Source organism: Haliotis rubra, unplaced genomic scaffold (assembly GCF_003918875.1).
Source record: "Haliotis rubra isolate DU_JTF1 unplaced genomic scaffold, ASM391887v1 Scf189, whole genome shotgun sequence".
Taxonomy (NCBI): domain Eukaryota; kingdom Metazoa; phylum Mollusca; class Gastropoda; order Lepetellida; family Haliotidae; genus Haliotis; species Haliotis rubra.
In genome coordinates, this window is record NW_025765880.1 from 1310850 (window position 1) to 1327519 (window position 16670).

The following is a 16670-nucleotide window of genomic DNA, read 5'->3' on the forward strand; positions in this document are numbered from 1 at the left end:
CAGCCTACGCCCGAGTCTGCAGGTTGGCTTCTGCCGCTTGGCAGGGGTAGGAGGAGGAGCCGTCCCGCCAAGGGTAAATGTAAGGAGCAGGCTTCTTCGTCTAGCTCCCAGCAGCCTATTTGCAGTTGCGGGGGATCTGCCCCGACCTCCCGTTAAACGTGCAGGCTGCTCAAGCGGATACGTCCCAGCCAGTTCAGCTGCAGGGGACTACTCACACTCTCTTACCACACATCCCAGTGAGAGGCCGCCTCTCTCTATTCCTTCTGGAGTGGGAGAAGGCTACACACAACTCTTGGGTGTTGTACACTGTAAGTGTCGGCCATCTACCGCTGTGGAAGCGAGGCCCGCCACCTCACACAGTGATAGACATTCCACCGTGTGAGGTGGATTATAAACCTCAAGAAATCTGACCTGGTACCCACCCAGGACTTGTTTTTTCTCGGGACGCGGTTCAGAACTCAACAAGAGTACTGAGATGGTGTTTTCGTTCCTCTTCCAGCCACAGGCGCGGGCATGGCTCTGTCTGCTGGGTCATATGGCGGCGACCATCTCTGTCATGTGGCGGGCGCAGGTTGAGGATGGGTCTGTGGGCCCTCAGAGGATCTGGAGAAGTGTCTCACAGTTCCCAGTGGTTGTCTCCTCACCTTCAGTGGTGGACCGATGATGGGGAATCTCTCCAAAGGGGTCCCTTTGGAAATCCCGACGCCAGTTCTTACAGTTCAAACGGATGCATCCCTCTCGGGCTGGGGTGTGTGTTCTGGGCAGTCTATTGGTGTCCGTACTCTGGTCCGAAGCCGAGGCCCACCTACACATCAATGTCTTAGAACTGAGAGCTGTGTGGTTGGTTTTCGGGCGCTTCCGGGAGCATGTTCAGGGCCAGGTGGTTCGTCTTCAGTTAGACAACCGTACGGCCATGACGTACATCCTGAAGCAAGGCGGCACGGTGTCCCTAACGCTCCTTCGGGAGACGTGGGAGTTTCTCATCTGGTGCGACCAGTGCAACTGTCAGGTGATTCCTGTCTATGTCCTGGGGCTAGAGAACGTGCGAGCAGACGGCCTCTCTCGCTGGATCCTGGCCCCGCACGAGTGGATGGTCGATCGGCAGATATTCGGAGTTATCACCCAGTTGAAGGGGTCGTTCTAGGTGGATCTGCTTGTGTCTGGTGGGACGAATCAGATACCCGTGTTCTGCTCTCGAATACCGGACCAGAGGGCGTTGGCTTCCGACGCTTTCCTGCTGGATTGGGCGGGCAAGGTGCTGTGGGCATTCCTGCCACTACCACTCATTCCCCGGGTCCTCTCCCAGCTGTCCACCCAGCCAGCTCGGCTACTTGTGCTTCTGGCACCGCTTTGGCCATCACAGAGCTGTTTTTTGGTAATTCTCAGGTTTCTGGCTCAGCCTCCTGTTCTATTACCCTTATGACCGGATATTCTCACTCATAACGGATTCAGTGGGTGGCTTGGCCTCTGTCAGGTCTAGCCTCGAATCACGTGGAATTCCTGCAGACTCAATTCTGGCTTCGAGGCAGGATTCGACAAACGTTCAGTACGAGGACAGGTGGTCCCGCTATGCGCGCTGATGTTCAGATAGGGGAATTGCAGATACGGATTTAGTTTTGGAGTTTCTGCAGTCTCGTTTGGAAGGAGGTTTGGCGGCTTCGACCATTTGTGGCTACTCCACCGCTATTTCCACCTTTCACACCCCTGTCGATGGTGATCTTCTGGGGCAGCACCCTCTTATGCAGCTCTTCCTAGCTGGCGTGGATCGTGTTCGACCTGCTCTCAGGCGTACCAGCCATCCTTGGGATTTGTCAATCGTGCTAAATTGGCTGTCCGGACCAACTTTCTTACGTCTATCGGCTATTTCCATTTTCCACATCTGGGAGAAGGGTTGGTGATTTACATGCCATGTCTGCAGACCCGGCACTGACTGTGATCCATCCAGATCACGTCAGTATTCGCCTCGAGGATAGTTAATGTCCGAAGATCGATCACGCTTTCCATGTGACAGTTCCCATCGAACTTCCTACACTTACCCAGCTTTCCACATCGGGGACCTCTGCAATGAGCACTCACCTGTTGGATGTCCGTAAGACCCTCAAGGACTATATCAAACGAACACAAGGGATCAGTATGGGTACCCATCTGTTCTGCTGTTACGGTGGCGGGAAGGCTGGGGCTCCTGCCAGCAAACAGACACTTTCTCGCTGGCTTGTGTCGGTCATTTGTGCTGTGTATCAGGCTAAGGGCATGTATAACCAGGATATTTAGAGTTGAAAACATTATATGCATTTTATAAATATTTAATGAAAATTTGAAGTCAAGTTAAGAAGGGTGAATGTACTGGGAAAATGCATTGACCAAGCTAACCGAACTGTTATTGATTCACTTTTCTTGGGGGAATAACAATTTGTCTGAATTGACATAAATGAAGGTGAAAGGTTCAAACTTGTGTGTTTCTACACAAATGGGTTGATGGACATTTGGGATACAGATGGTCAGTTTGTCAATAAAGGGGGACGCATAGGATCTGAAATGATTTGATTAAGTATCTTCTGGCGCCTACCAGTCTGAGATGTTAGTTAGATATGTCAACGTTTGTTTGATGGATGGCTTAAGGATAACTAGCAATGTCATTTTATCACTGGAAGAATTTGATGGTACCAAATAAAGTCTCCGAAAGGGACTAATGAAAGTAACTAATTATTAAGATTGGATATGAGTCATTTTTGTATGAGGTAGGACAATATTTCGAGGGGAGGAGCAAAAATTGTCAAAGAAGACTTTTCTCACTCACTCGAGGGGAACAGAAGCGATTCTGGGCCCCACCGTTGACTTGAGAGGTTCTCTCTGTATATTGAGAGAATGGCTCAGATGAACTTGAAACTTTAGGAGTTGTACAAGAAACCAACAAGTTCTTCCATGAGATTTGTGAATCTGTGTTGCATGTAAACCAGGAAAGCTAGGCAATATCTGAGGACCTTTGTGAAAGAATTCATTCCAAAATAAATGGACTTGAACACCATACCGGACTTATCTTTCACTATTCATCTTAGCTACATCATCCCCAGAACCAGAGTGGCAAGACAGATTGCCTAGGGAGAAAGGGTATGACACCCCGACACCCTCAGGTAACACAAGCCTCCCCTTGAGGGGTTGAAGGCTCACTCGGTCAGGGCAGTAGCCACTTCAAAAGCTTTTGCAGTGGCACTGCCCATCAAAGTGATTTGCTCCGCCCCTATTTGGAGCCGGCCTGGCACTTTTATACAGCACTATCAGCTTGATACACATTCCCAGGATCGAGCGCGCTTTGGCTGTTCTGTTCTCTCCGGTGGACAGTGTCCTGCCACCCGGACCGAGTGAGTCTTGGTTATTTGGTTTTATAGAAGGTGCTCTCTAGAGATTTTACTAAGTGGGCGGGGTTTTATATACACACTATGTGATGTGTTTTAATGCTTAGCATGTTGAGGTCGGTCCTCAGTACGTTTCCTCCCTGTGGGGTCACCTCCCATAATGCCTCTCGCGGGAGCTTCAGGACATGAGACAGGTGAGTGTTGTGGCGTAAGTAACTTTTTGTTTACGTGATCGCTATTTATGTGTACTGTTACAGAATTCCCTCCTCCCTGGTCTCCGTTCTTTGGGAGTCTGTGTTAATGAATATATATGTACCCCAAGGACGATCACTATGAAAAAGAATTAGATAAACCTGTAGAGGTTTCCAATTCTTTGAGGGGCGGTGGGCTAGCCTAGTGGTTAAAGCGTTGGCTCGTCACGCCGAAGACCTGGGTTCAAATCCCCACAAGGGTACAATGTGTGAAGCCCATTTCTGGTGTTCCCCACCGTGATGTTGCTGGAATATTGCTAAAAGCGGCGTAAAACCAAACTCAGTCAGTGAGTCAGTCCAATTTTTTGAAGAGAATCGTCCTTGGGGTAGGACCGCCTCCGTGGTGTAGTGGTTAGAGTGTCCACCCAGAGAGCAGAAGGTCGCGGGTTCGATCCCCGACCGCGTCATACCAACAGACGTTAAAATATGGTACTTGTTTGTCGCTGCCTGGCGCTCGGCATTAATGGGTACAACAAGGACTGGTCGGCTCGGTGTCGGTATAATGTGTCTGAGTGGGGTATTCATGCTTCACTGCGGCATGGTATCTCAGTGGGCTAGCACTATAAAACCAGCTTCAGTCTGGGCTAGTACAAGCTGCACATACACATGCACAGGTATGCACGTCGTCATATGAGAGAAATATTCTCAAGCACGACGTTAAACCCCAATTCACCTCACCTCACCTTGGGGTAGGGGCCGCCTTCCTCCCCGCAATTCTGTTCACTGATTTGCAGACAAGTTTGATTTGATAATTTGCGGCGGTGGATTATGTCACCTTAGTGACAATGCTTGTTGTACAATATTTTTATTAAAACATTGATACAACTGTCACATGACCTTTTCAGCCGCAGAAAATGCATATATGTACCCCAAGGATGATTCTCTTCAAAGAATTGGAAACCTCTACAGGTTTATCTAAAGTTTTTGCTATTGATGGGTCACAAGTATATGATTTGCCTCTGTATTGGTGTACATATTATTCTTTGAATTCAGGCGATGAAAGAGTGGCGAGTTGTTACATCATTCTTGGAACAAATTGCAAAATGTCATGAAGATGAAAGAACAGAAAATCTTGTCATCATTGATGAAGGTTTGTATGTCCGTGGTTATCACTGAATTTAGGTCACTACCCCAAACCTAGCTATGTGTCAACACCATTTTAAGGTGTAAAATAGCCAAAATGTAATATAATGACTATTATATGAGTTTGTCTTTCAGTTTTCAAATCCAGGGGATCTTAGGACAGAGAAGGTACCTTGTTGGATCCATTGTTGTCATATGTTTTGAAAGCTGAAAGTTCTGATCAGGCTTTGTCATGTGCTTCTGTGGGTGTAGTCATACGAAAATTGCTGACACATTTTTAAGTATTTTTGTTATATGTACATGATTAAAGTTTTCATGATCTTGGGTTTTCAAATGTCCAAATTACTTTTATTTACAGAAATCTTAAAGCAGCCAAAGAGGCCTCGACCTTTGAACTTTGACCCCAACCAACATAAGGTCCTGAACTCTGAACTGAAGCATCTGTACACAGCCTTGACTAGAGCACGTGTGAATGTGTGGATCTTTGATGAAGATGAAGAGAAGCGGGCTCCAATGTTTGAATACTTCAAGGCAAGGAAGCTGGTCAGATGTATTACAGAAGCCTCGATGAATGCCCATGGTGAGATAATAATCTACTATAAATTGATTTATAGAGTTTACTTTCAGTTTACTGATGTGACTATGTAGTCAAGCAGGGTATAACAGATGAAGGTCTGAATTATATCACATTATATCAATCAGTGCATCGTCTATATCAATTATAGAACTACCTTGACATGACATTATAAGTTATCACATCGTGTCGAGGGAAATACAGGGTTTTATCAGTCCCTCGTAAGGTCGAATACAACCTTACGAGGGACTCCGGCTCGGGGAATGCAACCTTACGAGGGACTGATAAAACCCTGTATTTCCCTCGACACGCGATGTGATAACGCATTTATCTAGCCAAATGTTTTTACTAAATCAAAAGAAAACAATATGCATCGAATTGACTTGTTTTTATTTATGTGAGATGCCATGTTGACACCAGCTGATCGATTGACCTCAATGCAGCGCACTTAACTAAAGGCTTGGCGATGCACGCTTTTCTCACTTCGTGTGGTCACCGAGGCATGGCGGGATCATATGACTTTTGTACTCCCTGCTCGCGGATCGTGACGCGTGTACATGGTATTTTATCAGATTTACGTGAACCAATCAAAACTCTACATTCTTACATGAGGCTGGATAATTGGTTTTATTTTTCCTTATCCTGACTCATGCTAAATGCTTCTCTCCTTCTTCTTGCGAATTATAGTGGAACACTTGAAATCCATTGAAGTTCCCTTCTAAAAAGCGGACGTAAAATCATCACTCACCCACGAGTAGTCTCCCTTGCCTACTTTGGTGCCCTTTTTGGCCACATGACCAGCCATGTTTGTCACTCTCTCCTTATTCGCCCTTGAGGACGGTTGTGAGAGCACCTGGGTCGCTATACGGCACATATCCTTTTCTATTTTGGACCTTTTACATCTAACTGGCAGCTGTATACGGCTTTTGGATTGTATATTATCAAATGTTTTGATATTATGTCAAATTTATACGTTGTCGGCAATGTTTTTCATCTGGTTTACAATTGATGAAAACTTGTATTCGTTCAGACCGGCTGTCTGTGGCTGACCCGCATATATTATGTCCTGATTGCACTACTACATGTTCTTGTCAGAAACTACTTTTGAATTTAATAACTACCTTTTTTTTTCTCTTCATAGACGTGCAAAGGACTGGGTAAGAAGGTATTCACAAGTCATGTCTGGTAAATCGAGTGATTGCGCTGATAATCATGTGTTAATTACTGCTGCCGATGTTCATAATTCCAGTGAATTGCCGAGCGTTTTATGAGGGCAGGTAGCTGTTCCAGTGATGAACTCCGTCTCGATTAAGTAGAGATCGTTGTCAATGGAGCTGTCCTCATCTCAGATGAAGAAGACAAGATCTTCTTCAGCGCAGAAGAAGAAGTCTACAGCTCCTAAGACTTCGTCGAAGTCTCTTCACAGCTCTACGCAGAAGACGAGATCCTTCATTGCCGATATTGTACCTCCGGAAGAAGCAGACGTGTATGATGATCTCCCCATCATCATACCTGAAGTCACAGTCGTCAGCAAGAAGATGAAGCCTGCTTCAACAGCTACATCGGCAACTATATCAGCGCAGACATTGACATAAGACCTTCTATCGATGCAGACATCGGGTACCAGAGATAGCAGCAGCGTCAACTCTTCACAAGTGCAGCGTACCTTAGAACATATATACATACATACATACATACATACTAACATTTGTATAGTGCCGATATCCAGCTCAGCTCAGCTGCTCAAAGGCTCTTTGTTTTTCCCTCGTTCACTGGATGTCAATCTCAACGGCACATCGTATTGTCAATCTCAACTCCCTGGGGAGCATACAACTCTTGCAGCCACTAGGCGCACTGAGTTATTGTGGCATTCCCATCCTTATGAGGTACCCATTCACAGCTGGGTGGACTGGGACACATAGTCACAGTACTTTGTCCAAGTTTACTGCACGTTGCTGTACCCGCAATGGGTGTTTGCACATATTCATGTGGCCACCATCTGGTCATATGCCAATGGATTCGTGGGTTCTTTTAAGTGCACAGGGCTGTGTACTGTACACTAGGGGTTGTGACAACACTGGAAGAGTCTGCACACAAAGTTGACTCCAAGGTTTTTACACCCGGTCACAGGTGGGCTCGATCCCGTCACCTCAATCTCGCTGGATCACTAGCCTGGCGCTTTAGCCAGTTCGCCCACCGCGAAGAGGCCTGAACATTCTCAGAAGCATCATCAACCCTGCAGCAGTCTCTACATACGTCGCAGAACTTCAACCAGGGGCTGTTTATGCAACAGTTTACAGATCAGATGATGTCGATGATGGAACGTCACTTCACGCAACTACAAGTCTGCATGAAGATTCAGCAGCTTCTCCAACGCACCTGGATGAAGAGGAAAGCCTGCACGAAGGCCCACACACCTGACGATCTTCAACGACTGAAGCTAAAAGTCTGGACAACACTACCAATGTCAGCTCAGCCTTAGACGCCCCCGAAGGAGCCTCTAAGATTCTCCACACAGAGGCAGATTGAAGAGTTCTGCTGAACCCTACAGACGCCGCAGATATGGATCGTCATCACCGTCGGACTTAGACTCACTTCGGGAACCTGCGCGCAGGCACTCCACATCTCACAGAGGGGAGATTACGTCAATCAGCCTTCGTGAAGGCTTAGAGACATATCTCAAGACTCCAGGAGGAATACACAGTCACACCGGGACCGTTCACCTACACGCAGCTCTACATACAGATCTACATACAGAGACTTGCGTCATTATGGATCTTCAGATAGGGAAATGTCAAACTTCACTGTCTGAAGTTAGAAGTCTGGAGAACTCTACTAATGTCAGCTCAGCATAGCAAACCCCTCCGATGACAGTCGCCCTGCGCGAAGGAATATTAGCTGTACAAGCTCTCTCGGGTGAAGGCCTGCACAAATGGTTACGTTCGCGAAGATCTTTACTATCAGAAGTATCAGCAGTTAGAAGCCTGGAGGATTCAACGAACTCCAGCTTAGCTTTAGCAGTCCACGATGGAGCCTCCACGCAGTTTCAGCATCTCAGCGCAGAAGTAGATCCAGTCGTTCCCCAGGATTCTACAGACTGTGCAGATACGGATCTTCCAACTTGGACCTTCATCAACCTGCACTCAGGCACTCACGGGGAGGATTATGATCAGTCAGCATGTCCCGCCGTTCAACGATAGCAGATTTCCCCTTCATCATACAGAGCCCTTCATGATACATCAGGGTTTGAGATTACAAGATCATCAGTGAATCCCCTAATAGAAATTCAAGATGGAATATAAGAAGATAACACAACTGGACACTACACCTAGATGTTGGCTATGTTGGATCAACGCGTGGCTGGAGGAAGAGACACACACCTGAAGTAACGATGTCAGATAATATCCGATGAAACACTGAATATGAAATTTCATCACATGGGCTTACAAGATATCAAAGGGACATTTAACAGCTTTGTCGCAGTTCCTCAGCGAGACATCGGTTACGGTCAACTTTACAGAACATCTGTTAAGATGACGACTGCAGTAAAGATTATAAAGTTGAAGAATACAGTCACAACAGACAGGGAACAGTCTGCTTACATCGATACTACGCGGCAAAGTTTTCGCGCGCTTACACTCAGCTGTCAAGACACGTGTTCACTCGTGTAACTCCGGCACAAGCCGAACAGAGAGGTACGGACAAGGTCAGGTGTTGACGAAGAAATCAATGACTGCACAAGATTCTACGAGGATCATTTACCTGCAACACCGGCGACGTCACAATCACGTGCCAGGAAGTCGTCTACAGTTGTAAACAACTGTTTCAACGTGGGAAAGGCTCCATTTACAGTCCAGTTAGCAAGGTGCAGCGTGGTTCGACTATCTTCACAGGTCATAGAGGACTTCTGGGGACTTGCAGCGACATGCGAGACGGTTTCTGCTCACGGCAGCCGGACGACTATAAATAGACTTCACATCGATGGCAGTCCCAGAACATCATAGATTTTTGCTGACCTAAAGACGACGTATTATGCATCATTGCTGCACATTGTTGGGATTCTGGAGACAACATCTTCATTACATATTACCAGACGCTTGATGAGACAAGTTTCAAGCCATGATTCCAGAATCGATCATCTCTCCGCTTCCATGTCGGACATGGCAAGGGCTCCTAGATCCACGTACCTATAACGTAGGACATGATTGCAGTAGATGGCTAGTAATGTCCTAATCGGAGTTGGAACCAAAACAGGATCTTCAATTGCTGGGAATATGGCTCATCACACCACAGAATCACACGGTTGTCCCAGAGGATCATTGGGTCAAGATACAACATATGATATCTCAAGCAAGTCAGACAGACATCTGAAACTTACCGGCTCATTTGCCAATGGTCCGATAGAAGTCTACAACCCGCCGGCCCCAGTGTCTGACTGTATATTTCACAATGACTTTGACTGAAGTTGTTATATGGGACATGTGACACCTGTTTGCTCTTTATAAATCTTACGTTTGTTTATAATTTCAGTGCCAATTATAAGAAATGCTAAATCTGAAATGTGTGTTTAATTTTATTCTATGGGTCCTGTGAATTTTCAATGGGTCAGACAGACATCTGAAACTTACAGGACCCAATGTCCTGTTCCTTTGAAACATGATTAGTGAACACTGACAGACAGAAGGATCTCCGCTGATAGACCTGTTTGCAACAGACAACAAACAACTACCAATATTCGTCTCACCGATTCCGGATCCTCAGGCATGGGCAACAGATGCTTTAAGCATCTCATGGGAAGGACTAAATGCTTACGCGTTTCCACCTCCAGCACTACTACCACAAGTAATACAGAAAATCAAGCAGACAACAACGTTGCTTCTGATTTGGGTCGCGCCCTATTGGCCAGCGAGGGTATGGTTTCCCGTCCTCATACAAGAACTCGGAAGTCCAACCCTGAAACTACCCGAGTGGTCGAACCTGCTCGTCCATCCACACACCAAGGAAGCTCACGGGAATCCAGCATTTTTCCAGGTAGAGCGTATCAAAGCTTGCCTGAAGACTAGAGGGTACTCCACCAGAGCAGCGAAAGCAGTGACACTAGCTCTACGCAGATCAACTCGCAACTTGTACGACGACAAGTGGCAGAGATTTGAACAGTATGCAACAAGGAAAGGCTTTACAGCGGTAAAAGCAATCCATCCTCAAGTGGTGGAATACCTGTGTGATTTGCGACAGACGAGACACTTAAACGGTTCAACACTCTCAACCTACCTGGCTGCTCTCAGCACAGTTATCACCATGAAGACGGGTGTCAAGCTGACTAAAGTACCAGAGATACTGGCACTACTATGCTCGTTCAAGTTGGAAGACCAACAAAAGAAATTCAAGGCTCCTGCCAGGGATCTCAACAGAGTTCTACAACATCTCACCTGTGATGCCTACGAGCCTCTAGAATGGACATCCTTTGAACTACTGACACAGAAAACGCTGTTCCTGATCGCCCTAGCAACAGCAGCACAGATGTCAGAAATACATGCTCTGGACTCGTGAACGAAAACGATTTGAATCAAGACATCGTGACATCTGTGACTGAGATGGGACTTTATTGCCAAGAACCAACTGCCCGGCCAGCCTGACAGACAGTTCCACATCCCAGCTCTCTCTACAGTCCCTGGGCCACAGGATACACAGGATCTATCCTTATGCCCTGTCAGAGCACCTACAAAGAACAAAAACAAGCAGACGAAAATTCAAGCGCCTATTCATCCCCTTATCCACTGAGACGCCCACGGAAGTCTCACAGACAACGATATCGATATGGATGAGAGCCGTTATACTAAAGGCCTCCAGAGCAGCAGGACTTGAGCCTCTACGAGCCTCCAATTCCCACGAAGTCAGAGCCCTGGCGTCTACACTTGCTCTGCATGGAAACTGCTCGATTACAACAATAATGGAGGGCTGCTTTTGGAAATCAGACACAGTATTTGCCAACCACTACCTCAGAGACATTGCCACCGAAGACGTCCCAGGCATTCACCAGTTTGGGCCACTTGTCGTAGCACAACAACTAACGGTTCCACAAAGGCGCTGAGAAAAATATCACCCTTTTATCACGTGACTTGTGAAAACCAACGCCCGGGAGAGCATATGGTTAAAGTCCATGCACATGTCTATAACTATGAGTCTCTCAAAACTTTTATGAGTCCCTAACAAAAATTAATGCTACAAATATTATTCAAACTGGTTTATTGTTACTATAGGTTGCACAGGTGAGTCTGACCGGTCTGGGATATTTCACAGAACAGAGCTGGTAGTACCTAAATCATAACAATTGGAGACTCTTCCTTTTTAACTTGTAGTTCATACCCTATCACATCAAACACAGATGTTAACAGATCACTGGCAGTGGTTGGAGGATCATAGTTGATTTTACCTGCCTTGAGAATTTCAATGTCTTCGTTTTCAAATTCATATAAAAAGTCAACAAAACGTTTAAACTTTGTCAGTGGGATGTTTTCACAAGCTAACCAATGAACAGATTTCATCAAGGTGACAGCTGCTTTGTCTTGTTTTTCATACATACCTGCAGTTGCAACCTGGAAATCATCACAAAGTTTTGGAGCCTGAACGGACAGTTTATTATCATTATGATGAGATGTCTGGTCAAAGTTATATTTTAAAAATTTCTACATTTAGCATCTTGTGTCATACCATTTTCAGTACATAGTTTAAAAAATATTAAATCACCTTCCCTGTCATAAGTTTGCCATAACCGATGAGTATTTGGCCAACCTGACTGAAATGTTCTAACTTTGTGTTTTCTGACAGTATCTATCTGGGCGGCATGTCGACTGCTATATTATAAAAATAACAGCAGGGCTCTACATGACCTTTGACAAGCAAATGTTTTCTTTTACTAGGAAAATAAAAAAATTACTAGCCAGACCCATGTAATTTCACTGTAATATTTTGTGAATAAAGTTCTACAATTCTAACTGGTACTGAGAGCTCAGATTTTGTCTTCACACTGTGGATTCAGAGTCACAATGTTCATTGACCAATCAGTTTGTCTTGAAAAACCTCATTTGCATATTGCTTACCTCCCTTAGCGTGTTTGTGTCTATTTATAGAGTGTAAAAACTAGGTTAGTAGTTTTGCACATGCTCGAGCAATGAATCTTGAGATCCCATTTGCATTGGAATACAGGACGTAAATCAACAGCCAGAGAATCCAGAAGTGGCTTGACCCACCACCGATTCCAAGGATTCTGCAAGCATTTAGCATGAGTCAGGATAGGGAAAAATATGTAATTTTCTGACTAAAATTTATATTTTATACTTATCCTGACTCATGAGGTCAGCCCTCCCAACCTCCCCTCTTATGGCACTCTGGATTTCCCTGTAATAAATCCGGGTGTCAGGCATACATACGGAGAGAGTGACAAACATGGCTGGTCATGTGACCAAAAAGGGCGTCAAAGGAGGCAAGGGAGACTACTCGTGGGTGAGTGATGATTATACATCCGCTTTTTTTTTTTTTTACATGTTTGGCATTGTAGTATTCCATCATATTAAGTTGTGATATACAAAACCTGTGTCGACCTTGTTTTAAGGTCTGTTTGTTTAAGGTTTGTGTTGACAATAAAACTTTATTGTCAGCTGGAAAATAACAAAAGAAAATTCCAGTACTATAATTTTGCCATGTGACTTTCAACACTAGTGAACTAAAATGATGAAGACACATACATTTAGTCTACTGTTGATAATTGTTGATATTATATATATCATCTGCTAAACTATTCCCACTGCATACGTGGGATCTGGGGCTGCAGGGGAAATCTCATGTTTTTGAAGAATGACTATTTTTATGGATATACAACTTCTTTATTCTATATAGGCGACGTTTTGACATAGATTCTAATGTCGTTGTCAAGCAAGTGGTACATGGGAAGTATTTTGGGTGATATATATATACATGAGATGTTTGTACAATGAGGGATGAGACGAAAATGAGTTTTATACAATAGAATAGGTTGATAACACAGGATTAAGTAGGTTGATAGGAATCCAGTAAAGAACGTGTACAGTCAGACCTCGTTAATACGAACACTTTGGTTTTTTAAAAACGTATTTAGGAACAAATAGAAACTGCTAAAAGTTCGTCCCCCTTCCTCCGACTTCGGAGCGTCATGTAATCTTGGTCCGTTTAATACGATTCCTTTTTTTGATACAACTGCTAATTACCATAATCAAAATGGTCGACAAATGGTGGAAAGTTGGTGGGTTTTTTTATGTTTCAGGTCATTTAGTAATAAAGTGAGTCAATTTTAGTGGAGGTAAGTGTCTCGTTTTCAAGACGATTGTTTGTTTTAGTAATGCATGCACATGCACTTGTCGATAGGTTGAGTCTTCATTCTTGATTTTGCCTAAAACTGTTCCGCTAAAATTCCTTGCGGAAAGGTGCGTCAAAGAAAATGCACTCGCCGTATAAACTCGATGTAGGCCTTGGCTGGAATACGAGTTTATTCACATGAACTAGAGTCGCTAAGTTGCTAAACAAACAACGTGTCACTTTGGGTGGACCAGTCAGCAGCGCGGTCAACTTCAATCGTTCGGATTAACGCAGCTGTTTACAACTTAATTAGTCCAATCCGTTCCGACTGACCAGCGTTCGGAGGCGGAAACTGAATCATCGGACTAACGAGGTGTCAATTATATACAATATATAGGGAGATGATTTGGTGCCCAGTGAGTAGCCATTGTGTAAACCATCACTTCACCACTGGCTTCCCAACAGTCCCTTTACCACTGTTACACCATGGTCTGTAACACCGGAAGTTATTGCTGCGAAGAAAGCCAGGCGCCGTGCTGAGAGAGCCTGGAGACGCTTCCATCTTGAAATCCACAGGCAAATTTACTGTGTTGCGAGAAATAAAGTGACGTCTTCGATAAGGCAGGCCAAACAGATGTCACTGAACTCTCAAATCCAGGATTCAATGTCTGACACAAGATCACTGTACAGACTCATGTCCCGCCTTCTTGGTAAGGAGTTCACTTCACCACTGCCGAAAACAGACTCTCCCCGAGGTGTTGCCTAACCGTTCCAGCAATTTTACAGAGAAGATTGCCAAGATACGCGCTGGCATGATGTCTGCAGATTCTTCTGGCTTAATGTGAGACCAGCACGGATACCTGCCTCTACTGAACTAACTGATGATTGCTCGAGAAACTGGTTACTTTCAATAAATTCACCTGTGATGAAGTGTTGAAAATTATCCGGAAGTCCAATCCTACTTCCTGTGACTTGGACCCTGTGCCGACATCCATCATCCTTGATAACATTGATCTTTTAATTCCGACTCTTACAAAAATCATCAACATTAGTCTTGAATATGGAATAGTGCCGTCTTCCTTGAAGTCTGCTCTAGTGAAGCCACTCCTGAAAAGGCCAAACTTAGACTTTGATCTGCTTGGCAACTACCGGCCAGTATCTAATCTCAGTTAGTTGAGCGTGCTGTATGCACACGACTTTCTGAACATCTTGATAAACATGACCTTCATGATCATCTACAGTCCGCCTACCATAGCCATCATAGCACCGAGACTGCATTGCTGAAAGTGTTAGTGACATTCGGCTTGGCATCAATAACAAGAATCTCGCAGTCTTGGCACTTCTTGACCTAAGCAGTGCATTTGACACCATCGATCACTGAAAACTCCTAGAACGTCTGAGGTTGGAATTTCTCATCGATGGAACAGCTTTAGAGTGGTTTAAATCATACCTGTCCGATAGAAGTCAGTGTGTAATCATTGACAAGTTGTTATCTGACCCATCATATCTACGGTGGGGTTCCACAAGGATCCGCCTTAGGACCGGTTCTTTTCACCTTGTATATAAAGGAGCTTGGAAGTGTCGTGGAAAGACATGAAGCTGACAGACATCACTATGCTGATGACTCTCAAGTCTACAGATCCATGGAGTCAAGGCCACTTCAGGCATTGCGGGCCTTGAGTGAATTGAGCACTTGTTGTGAAGACATCAAGGCGGATGCATTACAACAAACTAAAACTGAATAGTGACAAGACGGAATGCATTGTCCTAGGGCCACAGAAAAGGAGATCACAGTGTGGTCTTACATGTTTTAGGTTTGATAATACAAACATCCAAATCGCTGACAAGGTCAAAGACCTTCGTGGTGATTATCGACTCAGATGTGTCACTGGATGATCACGCTTCCCATCTAGTCCAGAGCTGCTTTGCTCAGTTGGCGCGCATATTGGACATATCCCACCATATCTCACCACCGAATCTGCCACCACTCTTGTCCTGTCTCTAGTTATGAGCAGGATTGATTACTGTAACTCCCTTCTCGCTGGTGCCACTAAGACACAGATAAGGAAACTTCAGCGCAGGCAAAACGCTGTTGCACGTAGTGACCCAGTCAATGTGAAATCTGATGACGCCTGAAACTCCTACATTCTTTTTCACTGGCTGCCCATTCACTATAGGATTCAATTCAAGCTTCTGTGCCTCACTTTCCACTGTCTGTCTGGATCTGCCCCTTCAGATCTGGCCCAGTCCTCACACAGCACCGCCCATGTCGCCTCTCCTGCTCACAGGATAAACGCTTTCCTCAAGTATCCCCACTGTTAGGACTTCTACTGATGGTGAAAGGTCCTTTTCGTGATGCAGCCTCTACAGCCTGGAATCAACTACCTCAATATCTACGTGACTGTACAGAACTTTCTAATTTTAAATCTTTACTAAAGACGCACTTTTTCAGATTAGCTTATGAGTGTAAACGATAATTCATTGCATTGTTTCCATGTATCTCTCTAATCTTTTATTCTCTCCTATAGTCTGTTTGTATGTACTTTTATGTCTTGCGCTTTGAGCATGTTGTACATGGAAAACAGCGTATTACAAGCATGCTATTATTATTATTATTATGTAAACAACCTATGTATACCATTCCGTACTGGCTGCCCATCAACATCCTTAATCCCTTATGTATACAACTAAGTACATGTTCTTTACTGGCTTCCTATCAACCTACTTAATCCTGTGTTATCAACCTATGCTATTGTATAAACAACTCATTTTCGCCTCATCCCTCATTGTACAAACATCTCATGTATATATATATATCACCCAAAATATTTCCCATGTACCACTTGCTTGACAACGACATTAGAATCTATGTCGAAACATCGCCTATATAGAATAAAGAAGTTGTATATCCATAAAATAGTCCTCATTCTTCATCTCCCCAACTTCTAGAATGCCAATCAAAGAAGTCTCATGTCTTTGTTGGAAATGTTGTGTATGTGTTTGTGAAGCTGTGGAGAAAAAAGAAACGACTTGTCTACGATGGTTTGATTTTTTAAATTGGCATTCTCAGGAACTATT

The 16670-nt window shown here is 44.6% G+C and overlaps 1 protein-coding gene across 1 annotated transcript in view; it reads left to right on the plus strand.

Moving 5' to 3' along the window:
* LOC124274240 (TPR and ankyrin repeat-containing protein 1-like) overlaps window positions 1-16670 on the plus strand; it is a 61821-nt gene that overhangs the window by 27040 nt on the left and 18111 nt on the right. The window contains 2 exon segments of the mRNA XM_046709583.1: window positions 4598-4694; window positions 5046-5267. Coding sequence (XP_046565539.1) covers window positions 4598-4694; window positions 5046-5267 — 319 coding nt within the window.